The sequence below is a fragment of the Indicator indicator genome, chromosome 5 (genome assembly GCF_027791375.1).
Source record: "Indicator indicator isolate 239-I01 chromosome 5, UM_Iind_1.1, whole genome shotgun sequence".
NCBI classification, from domain to species: Eukaryota; Metazoa; Chordata; class Aves; order Piciformes; family Indicatoridae; genus Indicator; species Indicator indicator.
In genome coordinates this window covers 5,746,309-5,767,810 of record NC_072014.1, presented here as the reverse complement: position 1 = coordinate 5,767,810, position 21,502 = coordinate 5,746,309, and the positions used below count along the sequence as shown (strand labels likewise).

The 21,502-nt window shown below is 43.3% G+C and overlaps 1 protein-coding gene across 4 annotated transcripts in view; it reads right to left on the bottom strand.

The window, feature by feature from the left end:
• The window catches only part of MYO1B (myosin IB), a 113,945-nt gene that overhangs the window by 16,648 nt on the left and 75,795 nt on the right, over positions 1 to 21,502 (bottom strand). For all 4 annotated transcript variants that reach the window (XM_054381462.1, XM_054381465.1, XM_054381464.1 and 1 more), the window contains exons 13-20: positions 11,758 to 11,862; positions 10,209 to 10,271; positions 9,068 to 9,268; positions 5,497 to 5,723; positions 5,140 to 5,340; positions 3,272 to 3,365; positions 2,681 to 2,830; positions 242 to 310 (exon numbers count right to left, since the gene is read on the bottom strand). In XM_054381462.1, the coding sequence (XP_054237437.1) occupies positions 242 to 310; positions 2,681 to 2,830; positions 3,272 to 3,365; positions 5,140 to 5,340; positions 5,497 to 5,723; positions 9,068 to 9,268; positions 10,209 to 10,271; positions 11,758 to 11,862 (1,110 nt within the window). The remainder of the gene's footprint in view (positions 1 to 241; positions 311 to 2,680; positions 2,831 to 3,271; positions 3,366 to 5,139; positions 5,341 to 5,496; positions 5,724 to 9,067; positions 9,269 to 10,208; positions 10,272 to 11,757; positions 11,863 to 21,502) is intronic.

Below are 21,502 nucleotides of genomic sequence, written 5' to 3'. Positions count from 1 at the left end.
GACACCTCCAAGGGTAATCCAGTAGTTCAGCATGGTCCCAGATTGCACCCAGATTGTTTCCCAGGATTTATAGTCCAGGCTGCATGAGATGTCCCAAAGTCACCTCATCAATAGCAACACCTGCAGCACAGCCACAGCTCAATGGACATGGAAGTCAGGAGGCTAAGTGCACCTGGAATGTGGTTTTTGCCCTGCTCTTTACCTCACCATGCAAACACAGCTGCACTAACAGGAAACTCACCTTCCATCCTCTGATGTAAGACTGGACTATGATAGCCGAACTCTTTATCTTCTGGTATTTTTTTTGTTGCTGCACGGGAAAAAACAATTGTGTGATGCTTAGTAATCCAAGTATAAAATACTGTAAAACTTTCCTCAGTAACATTCAGAAATACGATTAGGGATAGAAGCACTAAAAGGGAGAAAGCAAACACTTTTTGACCAAGCTGATCAGAGCATAGTGTCTGGGTTCACGTGGAGAGGAAACAAAGAGCATCACCAGTGCTGCATGGACAATGTCACTCTGTTTACAGAAACACTAAGTTCATGGTCAGCAGCACAAAAGTGACATGGATTAATACTAACAGTAACAGCTTGCTTTGTCTTTCCCACCCACAGAGCGGCTCACAAACAGCCACAAACGCTCAGGTTTGTTAGCTAGGCTTTTTACCCTCTTTTCATGAGACTCGTGCTGTTCCTATACCCCCAAGTCCCTTATAATACCAAACACTGATAAGTTAGGAAAAGAGAAACTCCACAGATTCCTGAATAACATGCTGGAATATTATCCAGGTATGTCAGTTGGAATAATGAATTTCTTGGAAGCTGAGCATTTTCCATCTAAAAAATCTCATTTCTCCAGCAGGCCAGTGGTTAGTGTAATACTTAAATGAACAACAGTTGCCAGACTTTGCAACAAGGCTTTTAGATTTCACAGAGCCTACTCCTTTATAGTGAACACCTCTATGAGCAAGCCGAACAGAATCCCCTCTCTAGGCCACATTCACATGATGTCCATCATGCCTTGCAAGGCAAGTTCTGCATTTAGCCAAGCCTCCAGCACAAGCTGTTGGCAAAAAGCTTTGTTCATACAAAGGAGTACTTGCAAAACTTTCTCTTCTCCTAAGTAAATAGCAACAGGACAAGAGAAAACAGTTTCAAGTTGCACCAGGGGAGCTTTAGATTAATTACCAGGAAAAATTTATTCACTGAAAGAGTGATCAAGCCCTGGAACAGGCTGCCCAGGGAGATGGTGAAGTCAGCATCTCTGGAGGTGTTCAAAAAAACCTCTGGGACATGGTATAATGGCCATGGTGGTGTTGGGCTGACCGTTGGACTCAATGATTTTAAAGGTCTTTTCTAACCCAACCAATTTTGTGATTCTAAATGACAGTGTCTAACAGCCATGTTGGGTTAGTGCTCTCCACCTAGATGAAGAGGTGAGGAAACAGCTCTATTGTCACTCCTAAGTAATTCTGAGTGCCTTGCCATCATCCTGCATTCAAAGATAACTGCTGCCAGGGTTCACCAGCAAACCAAGAAAGGTCTACAGTTAAGAATCAACAATGATGTGAACTTGGTCACGCATTTGTTTTGATTTCTTTGTGCTAAGGGTTGTGCCCGTCTAGCTGTGGTAAATCCATGTTTAATTTGTTCAGAGATCATAATGAAGCCACATGGGCACAGTGCAATTCTGAAATGCTGCTCTTCGTGGAAGCAGCAGCTTCAACCACCAAAGTTCCAAAGGAAGAGCTTTTGCAGTTAAAAAAAAAAGGCATTTATTCACATATTTTCCAAATGACCCATACTCCTAATTATTCACAATAACTGAACCAAACACTAATGGCTTTCAAGATGATAAACATAAGTGCTCGTCAAAGACTGGCTGTCAGTTTGCAATTCGCAGTTTAAGATGATGCTTGCTTTCCTCATCATGTATTTTATCAAGCTTTCTGATATGGACAGTAACAAAACACAGCTAAGATGCTTAAGAATTGTTTTCAAACTTGTATGACGAAAAAAGATTTATTGCTTTTAAGTCACTGTTATTTACTAGCTGATGAAAACGTGGAAGAGTCATGTCAGGGTTGCTCATGACACAGTCTACAAACAGATTTGAAGCTGCTTTAGAACTCTATCAATCATGAGCCTTATGAGCTATAATTAAAATAAATCCCTGAGATCCTCCTAAGCAGCACTCTTGAGCCTCAAATGCAATGGTTCCAAATAAGGGAACAACACAAACCCCCACAGAAATGACCAAAGTCCACAGAATTCAGTCATTATGTATATTACTGAATGTTTTTACATGTTCTTTATATGTTTTGGAAGCACTGTGAGTGCCAGGCAGCACAGCCTTTTAGCTCAATGGAAAAAAACTCTTTCCCATCTGAGCCACAAAATCCATCTTTCCCAGAGGTAAAGGGCTCTGGTGAGCTTTTGAATTATTTAAGCACCATGTAAACACTTAAGAGTGGTCTAGAGAAACAAAATTTTCTTTATTTATAGGCTTGATACTTAAATACTAACCTAAAATTGAAATTCATACAGCACTTCTCCATAAATACCAAGGAAAAATACTGTATGAAGGTTATAAAAATATAATCTCAAGGTTATATGAAAAATAAAAGGTATTAAATGATGAAAAGAATCCCCCTGTTTAGCAAGAATAGTATCTTACTGCATATCTCCTGTACCAGGAAGCAATCACAATCTGGCTTTTCTTCATTAACAAGAAGCGTGTGCGGCACTTCCAGCCCCTATAAATCTTCTCAATGAGAGTAGCCAAGTCCTCCAGCCGCTGCTTTCTCAGATCTTCCAGTTTGAAGAGCTGGGAGTTGGGTATTTTATGGGTTTGTTTGACATTGGAAGAAAAACAGCAAGAGAGAAGAGACCAGGAAAAAAAAAAAACAACAAACAAACTGTAAGCACAGCTATTGTAAATCTCTTTATTCAAGCCCCCTTCAACCACCTTTTGGTTTATTAATCTCCAGAGCTACAAGCAGGTAAATCCACAAGGTTTGTGGCAGATACAGGGTCACAAGGTAGCGTACTGAAAGTGACACTAAACTCAAGTTTGACAGCTATTGTAGAGTCTTGCCTCATACCAATTTCAATGGGTCTAACATTTTAAAAGTGTCCTTTTTAACGCTATGTTCCACAGCACTGTTTCTAGAAAACTCTGTAGTGAGCAGCTAGTGAATGATGCAGTTCAGAACAGGCTGTGCTCATGGAAGACAGCTTGGTGTTGCAGAGGAGATTTGTCACTTACCGTTCTCGGATTGCGGATGAATATCTTTGATCTACCGAAGGAAAATTCTTCTTCAGGGATTTCCAATTCATTAAAAAGCACCTCTACTCCAGCCCTAATAAGAAGGAAACGAGCTTAGCAAACATGACCTCCAGCTCTAACGCTTCCTATTTTTACATATTCACAGATTAATTTCTGGAAAGTATAGGAAAGCTTATTTTAAATACATAAATAATGTTTGACATAAGAAGATTGAAAACCTAACTCATTTACTCACTGGTTATTTAGCTGAAGGCAAGAATAATCACTGTAAAGATTCAGAATAATTTGATGAGAAAAAGAGCAATTTTTATTTAACAGCATCAGCAATGGCCTATTTTTCCCTTTTACACCTATTATGGATTTAAAGAAAAAAAAGGGAGAAGGGAAGGGCTCTCACATTAATGTCAACGTATGAGACACTGAGGAGTTTGACCAATGTTCCTGTTCCACACTCTGCAAACCACATTTTACAAACCTCAACAAACCAAGAATAGATAGGAACTGCACAGATCTTTGTGATGATTGCAACAACACTTTTGTTATCAATACTGCACTCCCACCATTTCTCTTGGTAACCTAAAGATTTACATTGCAGCTAAAGATACAAACCTATTATGAAAATGTTGTGGTTTAAGGCCTGCCAGGGGCAGGTGGGAAACCTGACTCCCTTGGGTGGACCCTAAGGTGGGCAGGAAAACTTGACCCCTGGGTCATGTTTATTCCACTCCCATTTCCTGTCTACACTTATATAAGGGGGAGCCACTTCCTGCCTCTCTCTTGCCTTTGCCTAGCTGCTCTGCCTGAGAGCTGCTGCTGGTGGCCACGTGGTCCAGGCCTATTCCACATGGCCAGACCTATCTCCAGAGAATTCACTGCCATCCAAAGAATCCATTTCCATCTGTGATCTGGTTCTGTATATACATGTATCTATCCCCTTCTATCTGTAACCTTCCTTTCCCTTATTACCTTTTATTTTTTGTTAAAATGACTTTTAAAACTTCCAAGTCAGTGCATGTTTTTCTTTTGTTGTCTACCCCTTCTTCCCCTGCCTAACTTTTCCCCACAGGGGGAAAGGGAGAGGGAAAAGGGAGCAACCTGAACTCTGTTCCATTGGGTTTGGGCCTCTGGGAAACTCAAAAGGCTAGATGAAATATATTTAAATCAGGCTATCGGTAGCCATGTGTTAAAAAAAGCCTCAGGAGCAGCTCATTTGCCTACCCAAGATATTAATCTGTAAAAATACTTGAGTGCTGTGCAATTTTAAATCATGTATTTAATACTTCTGATTTGCAAGAGCTATCATCTCCTAGTTGTTCAACGATCATTATGCAAAATTATTCTTGAAAGGACTGAGGAAGATTATCTGGCTGTCTTCAAAGAAATGGGTGTTCCTACACTGCAAGAGTTGGTTATTAAAGGTAAGTATCCTTCTGATCATTCTAGACCTCCTATTCATTTTGATTCCACTCCACCATCTCTCTCTCACCCTTTCTTTCAGGCCCAAATCAGTGAAGGCTGCAATTTAGTCTAAACCAAACATGGTCTCCTTGCTCATGTGCAGTCTTTTACATTAGCAGGTGAGTTCATCACTAAAAGATCTCCTCTGCCAGGGATCTGTTCTTGTTAGCCTACTGAAAGAGAACAGGTTTCCCACTGAATGAACTCATCCAAAATCCGCAACAAGATGCTAAGCAACAACATACAGATAAAACGCTTGAGCCACGCTAACCTACTTTTAAATTCACTTAGAAGTTCATTAAATTAAAAACTAATTAATTCAGAACCTGTGGAAGGCAGACTTTTCAGGCATTGGAAGAAGACAGGGAAAATGACTGCCGTGTTCCTACCTGGCTGGCCCTCTCCAGTGGGGCCAGGTCTGCTTACATAGCATCTTGTACCTCTCCAGGCACGGTTCGTAGGCCTGCCTGAACGCATAGCCTGCCCTCCTGACCCGCACGTTCTCCAGAAGGCCGAGGTAGCGGATCTGGTGGCACACCAGGGCGTCGTTGAAAACGTGGGCAGCCTTTTTGTCATTGGGTTTGATGCATCTGGAAAGGGAAACCAGCAGGGACACTTGTTTATATGTGCCAACACCTATTATTGTGAGCTTAAAAGAGAGATTTTAATAGCTTCTCCTTCAATATCAGGATTTATTTTAACTTCACCACACAAACCCACCAAAGATGTGCTGCCGGGTTCTTTACCTGATATAGTTGGGATTTTTGGTCTGAAGATTTTTCATCAGGGTAGCAACTGAAGCCTTGAATTGTGAACCTGCTGTCGGTGGTCTCTTTAGATTGATCTTAGCAGGGTTCCCTTCAGGGAACAATGCTTTGATAAGAGAGTGATTGGCCTTCCACATGGCTTGGGAGAGGTCACGGTACAGAAGATCATTGTTTTTGTCAACAAAACCTTCCACCTGGTACATGACCTGAACAACAAAGAAGTCTTGTCAGAGCATGTTTTGAACTATAGCCTAAGAAATTAATTTCTCCTTTCTCAATATCCCGAACAAAAGACCTTTCAACTGTCATTTTGGAAGGCTTTCTGTTGGGTACACTTTCTGTGAACATGCCTCCTGATCAAGATCACAGAATCACATTCTTGTTAGGGATTGGAAGGGACCTTGAAAGATCATCTGAGTCCAACCACCCTGCCAGAGCAGGATCACCTAGAGTAGATCACACAGGAACGCATCCAGGTGTGTTTTGAACATAGCCAGAGAGGGAGACTCCACAACCCCCCGGGCAGCCTGTTCCAGTTTTCTGTCGCCCTCACAGTGAAAATTTTTCTCGCACTAAGAGGTCCTTGTGCTGATCATTTCTGGTTTCTGAAATGGGAAAAATCCTTCTTCCCTGCTAACACTGATGAACCACAGCTTGCCAACGCTTTTTTTGCTGGCTGCAAAAAAAACCCAAAAAACAAAAAACAACCATATCTCTTCAAAGTGCTAATGCTTACACCATTTGCCTAGCTAAAACAAGACATGAAATACCACTTCTTGGTATCACAGCAGCAAGCAGAGATCTGTGCAGTCCTCAGGGGCCTGTTGTTTCAAAGGCCTTTTACCAGGAAAACTGTCCAACAATAACAAGCATGAATGGAAAGCTCTGACCTGCAGCTGGAGACCCAGGAGGCATCAGGGGGTACTTGATGTAGATCTCTGATTGCTACTGGCATTTTTAATTTTTGAGGGTAGGGAATTTAGTTAGATTAACTGTGACAAGTCATCCAGTGGGTAACACAGATTCTGCAGCTTCATGATTCCTCAGTTCTGTGTAGAGAGTACTATGTACTCAGTGTTGAATCAAACCAATACTGACAGAGCCATATTTTACACAACAGCAAGGGACTGGCAGTTCTTGCAGCATTTTTGTCTGCAATACATGTGTCTGTTCCTGACTGGTGCGGTAAATGCCACTACTGAAAAACTGTTCATACGGACTTGCCTCTGACTCATAAAAAGAGGGTCAAGGTTTTGTTGTCCAGTGACTAGATCAAAATGTTCTCAGCTCAGGATGGAAAAACAACATTCCTCCTAAAACAGGAAAAATTCACTGACTGATCTGCTGGGTAAGTGAAAGCCAGTAACAATGCAAGACCCTCAATGCCTGCTAAGACATAATCTGTTTGTAGTCCTTCTCAATGTACTGGGGTAGTTTCAGCTCATTTTGAATTCTGACAACCAAAGAAATATCTAAGTATTAATCCCCAACAGATTATATTCATAAATTCATAGAATGGTTTGAATTGGAAGGGATCTTGAAAATATCTAAGTTTCAACCCCCCTGCCATGGGCAGGGACACCTCCCACTACACCAGGTTGCTCAAGGCCTCATCTGACCTGGCCTTGAACACCTCCAGGGAGGGGACATCCACAACCTCCCTGGGCAACCTATTCCAGTGTCTCACCACCCTCACTGTAAAGAATTTCTTCCTAATATCCAGGCTCAACCTGCCCTTCTCAAGCTTTAATCCGTTCCCCCTTGCCCGAGCACAAGCCCTTGTAAAAAGTCCCTTCCCAGCTTTCTTGTAGCCCCCTTCATGTACTGGAAGGCTGCTTTAAGGTCTCCCTGGAACCTTCTCCAGGCTGAACAGCCCCAGCTCTCTCAGCCTGTCCCCATAGGGGAGGTGCTCCGGCACTCTGATCATCTTTGTGGCCTCCTCTGGACCTGCTCCAGCAGTTCCAGGGCCCTCTTACGCTAGGGGCCCCAGAACTGGACACAGTACTGCAGGTGGGATGTCACAGGAGCAGAGGGGCAGAATCACCATTACAAAATCTCCTTGGCAAATCCACAGTAAAGCTAACAAATGGCTACCTCCTAGGCTGAAAGTATGATATTTCCCTGGCTGTTTTGAATGAGTAAATGATGGAACTCTTCAAAATGGTTAAGACCAAGAAAAAGTTAAAATCTAGGGAAGCATTAAATAGCGCTAGGAAAATGAAACACCTTCTAAATGTTCCTTGTGAAATCAACAGTTCAGCAGACTGAAACACGAGGTACAGTTTCAACCCCTACGTTTACTTTTGCTTTTCTTTTAAAAATAAATGGCCTTCTTGTTACAAATTTCATTATTTTGATTTTCATTAAAAAAAGTCGTGCTGAATTACACATCAAAAGCTATCTGGCTTCTATTTATTCATTCTGCTTACACTGCAAAAAGCAAATACATTTGCAAGCCCTCTTGTGTATCTTTCGCTTCCATCTGTTTAAACACACAGACTGTGAAAATAAACTCAGTTCCTCATAACGTACTGAAACTCCACTTTCTCATCAACGTGACTAAGGACTTCAGCCCAGTGACAAAGAACATGTCTTCCAAAACAGCTTCCCTTCAAACGTGTGTGTGAATTTTTACAATTCCAAACAACTTTTATTTCCAGAGACCCAGCAGCATCAGCAGTTCACCACCAAAGCATGTGGGACATCTTTCTCCTTTGATGAAAGGAGAACTGCCCTTGACTTCAGCTAGAGCAGCACAATCCCTGAAAACCTTCCAGCCCAAATAACGGATCCTAATCTTAATATGGAAAATATAAAGACAGGTCTGGATTTTTGGATCAACTCTTGCAGGATCACACAGAACCACAGAATGTAGAGGTTAGAAGGGATCTCTAGAGATCATCTAGTCCAATGCCCCTGCTAACGCAGATAAATCTAGATCAGGATGCACAGGCACATGTCCAGGTGGGTTTGAAATCTCTCCAGAGAAGGAGACTCCACAAACTCTCTGGGCAGCCTAGTTTGAGGGCTCCAGCACCATCAAAGCAGAGATTTCAAGTTCAGATGAAACCTCCTGTGTTCTAGTTTGTACCCAGTGCCCCTTGTCCTATGACTGGACACCACTAAAAAGAGCCTGGCTTCATCCTCATGACCCCTGCTCTTTAGATATTTATATGCATTGAGAAGATCTCCTCTCAGTTTGCTCTTTTCCAGGTCTCTCAGCCTCTCCTCATAAAAGAAATGATCCAGACCTCCCAGCATCTCCACAGGTCTCTGTTGGACTGTCTCCAGTAGTTCCCTGTCTCTCTTGAACTGGGGAGCCCAGAACTGGACACAGTAGTTCAGATGTGACCTCAGTAGGGCAGAGTAGAGGGGGAGGAGAACCTCTCTCAACCTGATGGTCACACTCCATGCATTCCAGAAAACTATTGGCCTTCTTGGCCACAAAGTCTCATTACTGCAGCAGTTCTCCTCTATTACTGTAATGCCATTTAATGGAAGAGCCCCCCTATGTTCCCAACTCCCACCTCCTCCCCGCTTCACCAGGTACCTTGCCAGCGTAATGTTGAATCCTGAAGCAGCTGTGAGGCAAGGTGGTGTCATTGAGGAACCGGGAGCACTTGCTCATCCTGCTCTCAAAATGCTGGTGAGTGGCACAGACTTGGTTCAGTTTCTCTAAGAAGGTGTCGTCGGTAACAGTTCCTGGTCTCAGACATTCTTCATCTAGCATGGCCAGGATTCCAGTTTGGTTCTGAAGTGTAAAGACAAGAGCTTCACTGTTTGTTTCCACCACATTTCCATCAAGGCATAAAGAGGAGACCACTTGCTCCCTCCTGTTTAACTTCTGCTATTCAGACAAAGGTTGTTCAAGCCATATTAAAGGTTGCCTCTTCTCCTCATCCCCATTTCCAACAGATTTTCAGTATCTCCGTTTTTGAAAGACTGTTTCAGAAATCTAAATCTTGAATTTCATGTTGGAATTTTCTGTCATTTACCCAGACTGCAGGAACTCCAACTCAACTGAAATTAGTTATTTTATGGGTAAAACCAGTATATAATTTATGGCCATAATCAAAACCATTTTTTCCACAGTTGTTAAGGAACTTAATTTTTCTTGCTGCATGAAGTCCCTAAGAAGCCCTCTTGTTAATCATAGAATGATCAAAGTTCAACTAGTCCAACTCCCCCTCAGTAGGGATATCCTCAAGTAGAACAGGTTGCTCAGAGCCCATCCAAGCAGACAGTGAATGTTTCCAGGGCCGGGGCATCTCCCACCTCCCTGGGCAATCTGTGCCAGTGTGTACCAGTACTTTCTGTACCTAAAGCACATGGCAACAGGGCATTGAGTTTGTGGGCTTCCACACATGGAAGGAGACACATTATCCACAATGCAGCTTGTGACAGCTGCTCTTGAAAACACCACCAAATGGGAACATTCAACAGTTGCTTGGGGAGTTTTGTCTACGTGCTGCTGAACATCTCTAACAAAGTAACATATGTATAGGAAAAAGTAACATATGTAAAGGAATTATTTTGGTGAAATAAACTTTTCCCACTCAAGATAAGGTGACTAATACAATGAGTGGTTTGTTTTATAAAATCAGAGGGCATGACGATGCGCACAGGCTTTACAGCTAAATTCTGTCCAGGCATTACAAAATTACTCAAAGAGATTCTTGCACATAACTTACATTTTCTATTAGGTCACAAATGATAGCGTTGTTGAAATACTCAATATGAGTCCACTCAATCCCCTGTAAATAAAAAAAAAAAAAAAAAAAAAAAAGAATGTATGAGCAGGAAAACAGTCCAGGGAGCTTTTCCTCTAGGCAATTCAAGTTATACTCTGGTTAACTAGGATATTACTTTCAAATTTCATCCTATCTGCTTACAAACATTGTATCCATTAAGAAAGAAACACAACCAGGCACAGCTAACACTATCTGCACAAACTGACCGCCCTTGAGTGACTGCCAAACCCTCTCTCCATTCCTTTCCCCCACCCGTGTCAGCTTCCCATGCACTCCCCTGGCCCCTCGCCAGTCCCCTCCCGCCACCGCCCACCCCAGCACCCCTCTGCCCACGGTCCCACTGGTCATGAGGATATCAGCCCATCTCACTGCAAACATCCCAGAGCAAAATTTCTAAGCTCGCTCTTGTTGGGGTTTGTTGCTTTTTTTGTTGTTTGGTTGGTTGGGGTTTTTTTATGGGAGGAAGCAAGAGGGCTAAATTTAGATGAGACCATCTGAAAAATCCAGTTTGGCTGTTGTCCAGATATTCCTAATATCCTAATTCTTTCAAATATAAAATTTCAAGGATGAGATGCCAGTTCATCAACAGGTGACATTGCTAGGGCAAAGGACTGGAAAAAGGAATCTTAATCTCATTCTTGATTCGCATTCTTGCCGTTTACTTTTTTTCAGAGCATTTGAAGGATCAATCAAGAAGCAAATTGCAGTGATCACGTTTCAGGAGGTTCACTGAATAATGCAGATAGAGCAAGACATGCCCAAACTTCCTATTATCCCAAGGATTATAAAGCAGGAGCTTTGTTTCTAATGTTTCTACAGCAAAATTGTACTGTCCAGTTTGAGCACAGACACTGCCAGCTTCTAGAGCTGCGAGGTGATGTTTTGTGTGAGCTCTTGTACTACTAAAACCTATTGCAACTTTAACTTGATGTTCACTCAACATCAAACACCAGAGCCTGGGCTCCAAAAAAAGAAAAAACCTCATAAAGCTCACACAGCTCCTTTCAATACTTAACCAAAAGAAAATGAAAGGTAAAAATCTGTTTGGAGTGTCCTTCATCCTTCATCATCCTTTGTTTTACCCACCCAATACCCTTTTGAAATGGGATTAGCTGCAGCTGTGGCTGCGGCGTATCCCAGATGCTACTGTCTAATCCAAAACACAGGCTGCAGTGTCATGGCACTAGCACCAGAAAGGGATATTAGTCTCCTAAGGAATTAGTTCTTGCTCAGAACTGTCAGTCACTACTGCCAATGAATGAAAGTCAGGGCTGTTTTTCACCTAGGGAATTCATAATGTGAAGCAAAACCAACTGGTGTTCTGCTTGATGTAACTACGATGCTGCCCTACACAAACATGCTCCATGCCAGGCTTGTGGTCAAAAAGTGATTCTGTTCCCTGAGAATAGGTTCCAGCATGCATATCTGGGTTTCTTTATTGGGACAACGGGAAGAGGAGGGGATAAGGGAAGACCCATTCAAGTATTACCTCTCGGATGTATTCCTCCTGCTCTTCTTTGAGGGTAAGTTCAATGAAGATCTGTTGCAGCTTCTCATTGCAGTAGTTGATAATGAATTGCTCAAAGCTGTTGTCCTGTCAGATAAAAGATGTTTACATGTGCTGTTGTGTAAACACCCTGGAACTCAGCTGGAGCAAGCTACTGCAGCAGCTGCACATCAACGAGCTGCTTCAGTAACTTGCTCCTTCCAGTTCTGCATTGTGATGGCTGGAATAGGATTTCATTGAGATTTGGATTAGTCTGGAAATTTGAGATCAAGTCTTCCCCTAAGGCTTTCTCCACTGGGAGGGACAAAAACTCCATAGGTTGTATAGTCATGATGCCTCTGTATTGACTCCCTGGGACAAGTCAGGAGAGTATTTGTGTGGTCAGGGAATAAACCACCGAAATTTTACCCACACTAATCTGTCTCCATATGCAAAATGTCATCTCCCGCGGGTTCTGATAAATAAATGGTGACAGCAGCATTAGCTTTTTTCCACTTAGTAGCCAGTAAAAGTATCCTGTTACAGTATAGACTGAGGATCAAGCTGTTCTTCTGGTTGCAGCTGAGCCTGGGTTAAGAGATGACTACCTCCAGAGGTCAACCCACCTCACCCCTGCCAGCAAACTGCTCATATAATTGCCTTCTGAAATGATGGGAATTAGAAGAACTTTATCTTCCAAAAAGCCCCTTGAAGGCTAATTCATACAAAACTTATGGAAGGGACTGGGGAAGGGAGCAGTTCCCAGAACAGGGGTGGGCAGCAGGAAGGCTGCTCAGTGACTGCAGACACAGCACTCTGCTCCATCACAGCTCCACGGCAGGACTGCTGCACACATTTCCAGAGGGACACACATCAGCATCAGGAAAAACAGCTGCAGCAAGCCCCTAGATATCACAGGTAAAGCCCTCACACGCTCAGGTCAGCTGAAGTTTTCCTCCTAACACCATCAAGGTCAGGACTGCAGCACAAAAGCTGTGCTTCACCACTTCATCTCCGATAGCTTAAATGAGTGGTTCTCCTCTACTCTGTCGTGGTGAGGCCTCATCTAGAGTACTGCCTCCAGTTCTGGGCTCCCCAGTTAAAGAAGGACAGGGAACTGCTTGAGAGGATACAGCAAAGGGCTACAAAAATGATTAGGGGGCTAGAACATGTCTCCTAGGAAGAAAGGCTGAGGGAAGACTGAGGTGGGGAGATCTCATCAATGCTTAAAAATACTTAAAGGGTGGATGTCAGAAGGATAGGGCCAGACTTTTTCAGTGGTGCCCAGTGACAGGACAAGAGGTAATGGGCACAAATTTGAACATAGGAGGCTCCATCTAAGCATGAAGAGGAACCTCTTTACTTTGAGGGTGACAGAGCACTGTAACAGGCTGTCCAGAGAGGTTGGTAGGATTCTATCTCTGGAGTCATTCAAAACCTGCCTGAATGCCATCCTGTGCCACCTGCTCTGGGGGAACTTGCTCTGGCAAGGGGGTTGGACTAGATGGTGTCCAGAGGTCCCTTCCAAATCTCCACCATCCTGTAATCCTATAATTCTGAGAGCAGTTTGGAGGCCAGGGGTCCACTCTGAGGACCAGTCTGAAAAATGAATAAAGGAAACAGCAGCATCCATTGGTTTATGCCAGTGCCTGAAAGAGTCGTTAATACTCCATCTGCAGAAATAACTGCAATCAAGAGTTATTTTGGAAACTTGCTGCTGGACTTCCATTCTTGGTTTTGGAGGTGTGGAGTTCCCTCCCTCCCACTCCTTCCCCCCCGTTTTTCTTAACTGTAGTCATGAAGAACACTTTGGTTATTTAGCAAACCTCAAAATTTGCAGAATAAACAACTATGTCTTTTTCCCTGTCAAGTCTGCTCTACAATCCCTGTGAAGCTTAGTTATGGTAAGTGAATTTTCATGACTAAGAGCAACTTAGTCATGAAAAGGTAATCATTTACATGTTTAAATTAAGGCTCTGGTTGCTCAATGAGATTAAGAACACACAAGCAGATTAGGAAATTTGAGGTAGCACAGATTACTTGCATCATTTTAGTTTTAGGTAAAGCAAAAATCATAACCGATCAGCCAAACTTTCTCAGCCACATCAAACTCAGCCCCTCACACCAACTGCAATTATCCATCAGAGGCTGCAAAACTTGCATAGCTCTAGATGAGAAAGTTAAGATTTGGCATGCATCAAACCCCAGCACTGCAAACGAGTCATACTTACTGCATTCTGTGGCAAAAGAAATGACAGAAGCTGCAGTCAGTACTCATATCCTGTGTTGTTCTGGAAGTCATTTCTCTATTAGCATGTATTTAGCACACTGAATAGATCGGGCTTTTGAACATCTATTTGTATGTCACTGAAAATCTGAAGTGCTACATAAATGGTATTATTATGTCTTTGTAGATGAGTGTATCTTTAGCTGCTATCCAAAGCTTATCAAATACACCAAGGGACTGAAGCACATCAGAAAGTGTCACAAAATCAAATCACTGTATATCCTGTCGCCAAAAACCCCTGTCCTGGTTTGAGCCATTAGCTGCCTAGGGTGAAACTATTTTACCCTAAAGGAGTAAATAAAAACACTCAAACAAAACTGGAGGTTAAATGGAAAATACTATTTACAAAAGTAACTCAAAGTACAGAAGGCACAAAGGAAATATAGACACAAATCAGAGTCAGCCTAGGCCCAGTTCCCTACCCAGGCCTACCAGGCCTCACTAGGCCTCAACCAGGCCAAAACCTTCCCCCCCACACCACCCCCACGCAAGACAGGCCTACCAGGCCTCAAGGCACCCTCCTGGGCCTCAAGGCACCCTCCCGGGCCCACAAACCACAGAGATAACAGGAGCCTTATGCCAGGAGCAGAGAGGAGGGAGAAGGATGATGTCTGCTTACATAGGGATTGCAGGATTATGGGATGGAATGACAGAACTATGGTACCTTGTGTCTCCCCTTGCATGACCTTTCTCTCTATGGTAGGACACTTACTCCTTAAGCTTTGGTAGGCAGCTCTCAGTAAAGGGAGAGGAGAATGGAGAAGGAAAGTTTATTTGACACATGTAGATAAGGCCATCACTTGAGATATATTGAGCTGGCAGTAAAAGGACCCCAACTGACACATCACCTTGATAAAGAGGAAGGGTAAGACACACTGCGTCCTTCTGCCTGGCACATGCCACCCAGTGCAGAAACCCACGTTACTGCCATTGCAAGAGCTGCAAGACTTTTTGCTCACATATGATTCATCTTCAAGAGGCTGGAAACTGAAGTACAAATCCAGCTAAAAGTCATTAACAATACATTAAAGTAATTGCTAGATGCTTTCCTGATTTTTTATGTATCTGTGATATTTATGGCTTGCCAAGCAAAGGCAACCCAAAATCCACAGAGTTCTTCACCGATCTCTCACTTGAAGCCTATAAAATTCTATTTGACATTGCCAAGCCACTGAAAACTGCTGTTCCAGGAAAAAAAGTGATGGAAGAACAGCAGCAATTTTGTTCTTTATGTACAATCCAGAGCAAAACACTAGCAGTTAATTATAAGAAAGAAAATATTTGGAATTTAATACTAAACTCTGAGCAGACCAGAAGATATTCAGTAAATTAAATACACTTCAGAAGAGGCATTTCCTTTTACAGATTTTAAGAAACATCCCATGAAAAATCACTTAGAGTGTTTATCTCTGGGCAAATCTGAGAAAGGCAACAGAGACTGTGAAATTTCTCTCCCTTATTTTATTTCTGTCACTTTTAATTACGTGAGGGCTTCACAAAGCATAGATGATTGCTCACAAATTATTTGTCCCCCAGTAACTTCATGAAGGCTCCTAGAAATTCCTTTAACAGAACAAGAAGGGATCCAAAGGAGTTCTGATGTTGCTTTTTAGAAGGTCACATCAAAAGCAGTGTGACCAGCAGGAGCAGCAGTCACTCTGCTCTCGTGAGACCCCACCTGGAATACTGTGTCCAGTTTTTGTGCACCCAGCTGGAGCAGGCCACAGAGATGATCAGAGGGCTGAAGAACCTCCGCTACTGGGACTGGCTGAGAGCTGGGGCTGTTCAGCCTGCAGAAGAAAGGGCTCTGGGGAGACCTCATTGCTGTCTACAACTACCTGAAGGGAGGTTGTAGCCAGGAGGGGTTTGGTCTCTTGTCCCAGGCAACCAGCACCAGAACAAGAGGACACAGTCTCAAGCTGCACCAGGGGAGGTTTAGGCTGGAGGTGAGGAGAAAGTTCTTCACAGAGAGAGTGGTTGGCCATTGGAATGTGCTGCCCAGGGAGGTGGTGGAGTCACCATCCCTGGAGGTGTTCAAGAGGGGATTGGACGTGGCACTTGGTGCCATGGTTTAGATAGGCATGAGGTGTAGGGTGACAGGTTGGACTTGATGATCTTTGAGGTCTCTTCCAACCTTCTTGATTCTATTCTATTCTATCATCTAGTTCCAATCCCCCATGGCATGGGGATCCCTGAAGGGGGCCTACAAGAAAGCTGGGGAGGGACTTTTTACAAGGGCTTGTAGTGATAGGATGAGAGGGAATGCATTGAAGCTTGAGGAAGGGCAGATTTAGACTGGAGACTAGGAAGAAATTCTTTACAGTGTGGGTGCTGAGACACTGGAACAGGTTGCCCAGGGAGTCTGTGGATGCCCCCTCCCTAGAGGAGTTCAAAGCCAGGATGGATGGGACCTTGAGCAACCTGATCTAGTAGAAGATGTCCCTGCCCATGGGACACACACGAACACAGAAGCAGCATGGTAAGACCCAAAATACCAGGAATAATTTCAAATATTCTTAGGAAATTTTAGGGGGAAAAAATATTTAAGGCAAGCATTTCTCAAAGTGTCAGCTGGTCTTTCAGACTGTAATTCTGCTACTTTGATGTTGAGAGCATCAATTCAACCCCTGCATTTTTACAGCAGCATTTCAAACTGTGCCTTTGAAATCACTGTTGAACACAAAATATAACCTTTGGGGAAGAAAGAGCCACTCAGTCTCTCAGATTAAATTAAAGGTGCTGGGAAACAGAATATCACCTTAGATAGACTTAAAGTCATGTCAGATTTATAGATACAGATCAAGCAACCACCCTCAGCTTATCCTCTCCATCTTTTATCAGGTGCAACGATAAATTCAGACAAGGAGAAAAATTCCCAGACAAAAATCAAAGCCTACTTCACTGGTTTTCACTTCACACATAATGGTGTCTTGCCCATACAGCTTTATTCTTTATCAACCTTCAAACTACCAGGCATCAGGGTGGCATTTCATGAACAGCGAGGTTTTGAACACTGCAAAAATTCTGCTTCACATATGAGTGTTGTGTTTATATACAGGAGGAGTCACAATGTTGCACTTGATCAGGTTGTTAGAGTCACTGATTCACAGAATGCACTGGGTTGGAAGGGACCCTCAAAGGTCATCTTGTCCAACCCCCCCTGCAGTCAGCAGGGACAACCTCGAACTGCAGCAGGCTGCCCAAGGCCACATCAAGTCTGATCATGAATGTCTTCAAAGATAGGGCCTCAACCACATCCCTGGGCAGCCAGTTCCAGTATTTCACCACTCTTATTGTAAAAATTTCCTCATGATGTCCAACCTAAATCTGCCCTGCTCCAGTTTCAAACCATTGCCCTCATCCTATCCCTCCAAGCCCTTCTAAACAGTCCTTCTCCAGCCTTCCGGTAGGTCCCCTTTAGATATTGAAATATAACTCTAAGGTCTTCCTGGAGCCTTCTCCTTCTCCTCAAGTCCTTCTCCTCGAGAGCGTTCTTGAGGCACTCCTCACCCAGCCTGTATTTGTGCTTGGGATTGCCCCAACCCAGGTGTAGGACCTTCCACTTGGGAGTTGGAGTGACCCCTGGGGATCAGCTAGTCCAACCCACCTGCTAATGGGTCATCTGGAGCAGGTTGCCCAGGATCACAATGTCAAGGGTTTGGACATTGGATGGGTTTGGGTTTGGAATCTCTGAATCTGGACAGGCAGATATCTGAGGGTGAAATGCAAACTCTTTCTCTGTTTCTCTGGCCTTTACTTTTGCAGCTCTATCCCTGGTGCATGCCTACATCCTTTCAGATAAAAAAAATCTGTGGAACAAAGCACTCCACAAAGGGACTGAGCAGAAAGCATTCACATTCTCAAGCTGTCTTCCCAGTGCTTAGCAAATTTCAAGAATAAGCCTTGTCTGGCAGCCTTAACTTTCATAGAACTGCACTCCAGCTCACATGGACCAGATACCCAGTGAAAATTCAGAATGAAGCCTTTAAGCCAGCTGGCACAGACAGACGTTTTTCTTTCTGAGGCTAGGCAGCATGAAATATTCACACGTGCTCCATGACATACATTTTTACATACCCTACCCCTCTCCTGTGCACACATCAGAAAATTAAACATCCAAACCTAAGAGAATGAGTCTTCTCAACCTTCTACAACCTTCGTTTCTTCTGCAATAAACTTCACCCCTTCTACAATCCTACCCCGACATCTTGCAGAGATGTGGAAACTGCTTCTGCCCAAAAATACAGACTCAAACATGGAATGAAACAGGATCAGCTCTAAACCTACGCCAGGAAGCCTGTAAATAAGTTGGTTCTGAGATTCCCAGTGCCACTAACTATCATTCCAACCCCATCTCCAATCACAGCCTAGACTGCTGACTGACAATGCACGCAGCCACTCCAAAATGTGGATAAGCACACTTGGAGCAATTAATGTCAGGCTTCAATACATTGCTCAAACTCCAGCATTGTTACAAAACCAACCCCATCATGTAGGCTGCATTTTCATACTAATCCCAGTCTCTATAATCCTTGCTCACAGATAATCCTTGCCCAGAGAGACCCAAAATGTCAGCATTTCGCTTTCGGACCCAGCATGCAGCTGGGCACAAAGGGCACACAGCAGGACTCACAAATAAACACAGCTTCCCAGCACCTATTTTATGGACTGTTTAGCCAAGTTTGCTGTTGACATCTGCCAAACCCATGGAGGCTGAGGGTTATCAACAGATCTAAATTCCCTAATCTGTATTTTTGGACAGCCAAGCCCTTAAATGTACTTTCTTGGATAGATTTTGGGTTTGTTTGAAAAACGGGGTTTGTCCTTGATAGAAATATTAGTGGAAACCAAATCCCAAGGAATATATGCTAGCTTCTGCAATACTCCAGTAGCTTCCCTTTGGTAAGCTTCAAGAAACCTCCAGTTACTTTGTAAATTAACTTCATCTTAAATTACAGAAAAGTGTAGAAATTATAGTGGCCAGTAAATAATTGTGGCAGTTTGAGGCTGTGGGTGCCCTGCAGACCCACAAAGTTACAGACCTCCAGAGGGGCCAGGATGTAACCCAGCAGATGTATTTCATAACCATGAGTCCTGCATCCCTATAAATCTGGCTGCAAAATCTATTTTCTTCCCTTTTTCTCTTCTCTGTCTCAGGAATAGTGGAGGCCTTATCTTTGTGGGGCAGAGCTTTTGGCCATGGCTGGCAGGGAATTTCCAGTACACCACAGGATCTGGTGAAGCCTGTGGTAGGCCTGAGTCTAATGGAGGGGCAGTTTGGCTGCTCCTGGGCCTGCTGAGGCTGAGGGGGGTGAAGGTTTCCAGAAGGCTCTGGAAGGTTTTAGCCTGGTAGGCCCAGGTGAAGGACTGAGCCTAATTTGTGATTGTATTCCTTCTACCTGAATACTTCTTGTATATATTTGTAAATAGAATTTCCATTTAAAATTCCAATGTGGTGTGGCACATTTTTCATTTTACTCCTTGCAAGGGGTAGTAACTTCTCTGTCCTTTTGCCCTGGGCAGCTCATGGCTCAAAACTAGGACAGAAAATAGGCTTTCAAAAACAGATTAAAAAAATGATCTCATTGTGGTGAAAGCTGGCAAAGGGTCTAGAGCACAAGGACTATGAGGAGTGGCTGAGGGAACTGGGCTTTTTTAGCCCAGAGAAGAGGCTCAGAGATCTTCTTGCTCTCTACAGTTACCTGAAGGGAGGGACAGGGGAGGTTTAGGCTGGATATTAGGAAAACTTCTTCACTGAAAGAGTGGTTAAGCATTGAAACAGGCTGCCCAGGAAAGCAGTGGAACCATCATCACCATAGGTCTTAACTCATGAGAGGGAAAGTCCCATCTTGTATGAATGTCTTGATGAATTTGATCCTCAAGTCACAAGGCAAAGCTTTCTCACTTTTCCCAGGAGAACCATGATTCAGCATTTAAAGGGGTGAACAATAACTACTCACACAACTACTTTAAAGCTTTTGAATTCATGTGAAGGGGAAATGCTACACTGTAATTCAGTATGACCAGGTAAGTGACAAAAGCCTTGTCTTTTCATTTTCCTCCTGCAAAACTACATCTCCTGAGCTCAACTATTTATTTAGGACCTTTTAAGATGTTGAGCTTCTACCAAAATAAAAGAAAATTGCATGTGCGAAAGAACCTTGTCTCTGGAACACCATCCCACAAGCAAACTTACTCATGCTAGTGCAAGCTTCTGTCTCTTACCTCACTCTGCACATTTATTCTTAACCAAACATAAAAGAGTGAGCTAGTAAAAACAGGAGCCCTGCCCAAAGGTGCCAGCAGCACCATTCCAGGGTCCAGCTTTCAAAAGATACGCCAAGGACCAGCTTCAAAGAGCTCTGGCACCGAGATCTCCATTCAGCCACCTGACCACTTGCAATATATTCTCATAAACACGTCTTATGTGTTGTGCAAACAACACAACCTGGCTCAGTAAACTCTTGAGGCAAGCACCAGCTTTGTTCTTCCTCCTCATGGAGCTGTTTTGATTTGAACATGCTTTGATGTTACGCTTCTGAAATAAAACTTACACCCCCCTCCCATGTATAATTACTCTCTTCCCATCTTCTACACAGTTTAAATACACTCCCTGGATTTTCAAGAAGGAAGTGGGCAATGATTCATATTTTCTACTGATTTTTCTCCCCAGCTGAGTTTCTAGTTTAAACACTATGGAGAATGCAGCCAAGATCTGCACATCTCTTAAACTGTCAGAATAAGGTTTATGAAAGTGTTCTCTGATCCAATTAAAAACTCCTTCTTGATTGTTTTTCTACCACACCACCACCAGTCTAAAAATACTATCAGAAACAAAGAGCAGTGAGCCTTAGTTGGATAGTTAGGTATCAGTACTAAATATTTACCTAAGTGAATCAAGATGAAATGAAATAGAATTTTGATATGAAAAAAAAGTGTAGGTTTTGGTGTGGGTTTTTTTTTTTGTTTGGTTGTTTTTTTAACAGGATACAAAGCTTGTTCAAAGAGCCACAAAATGCCTCAGGTCAAAAGTGACACTGCCAAAATTTCTATCATGTCTGTCACACCAAAATATATTTAGTTTACCCACAGAATCATAGAATGGTTTGGGCTGGAAGAGACCTCCAATGTTCATCTTGTGCAAGCTCCCTGCGGTGAGCTAGATCAGGTTGCTCAGAGCCTTGTTGAGCCTCACCTTGAATATCTCCAGGGATAGGGCCTTAACCATCTCCCCAGGCAACCTGTTCCAGTGTTCCACAACCTTCAAGCTGAAGAACTTGTTCCTAACATCCAATCTAAATCTGCTCTTCTTTAATTTCAAACCATTGCCCCTCGTCCTAGCACTGCAGGCCTCTGGAACAGGCCCTCTGCAGCCTTCTTGCAGGCCCCTTCAGGTACGGAAAGACTGCTATTAGGTCTCCCTGGAGCTTTCTTCAGGGAGTTGTCCAGGCTGTACCACCC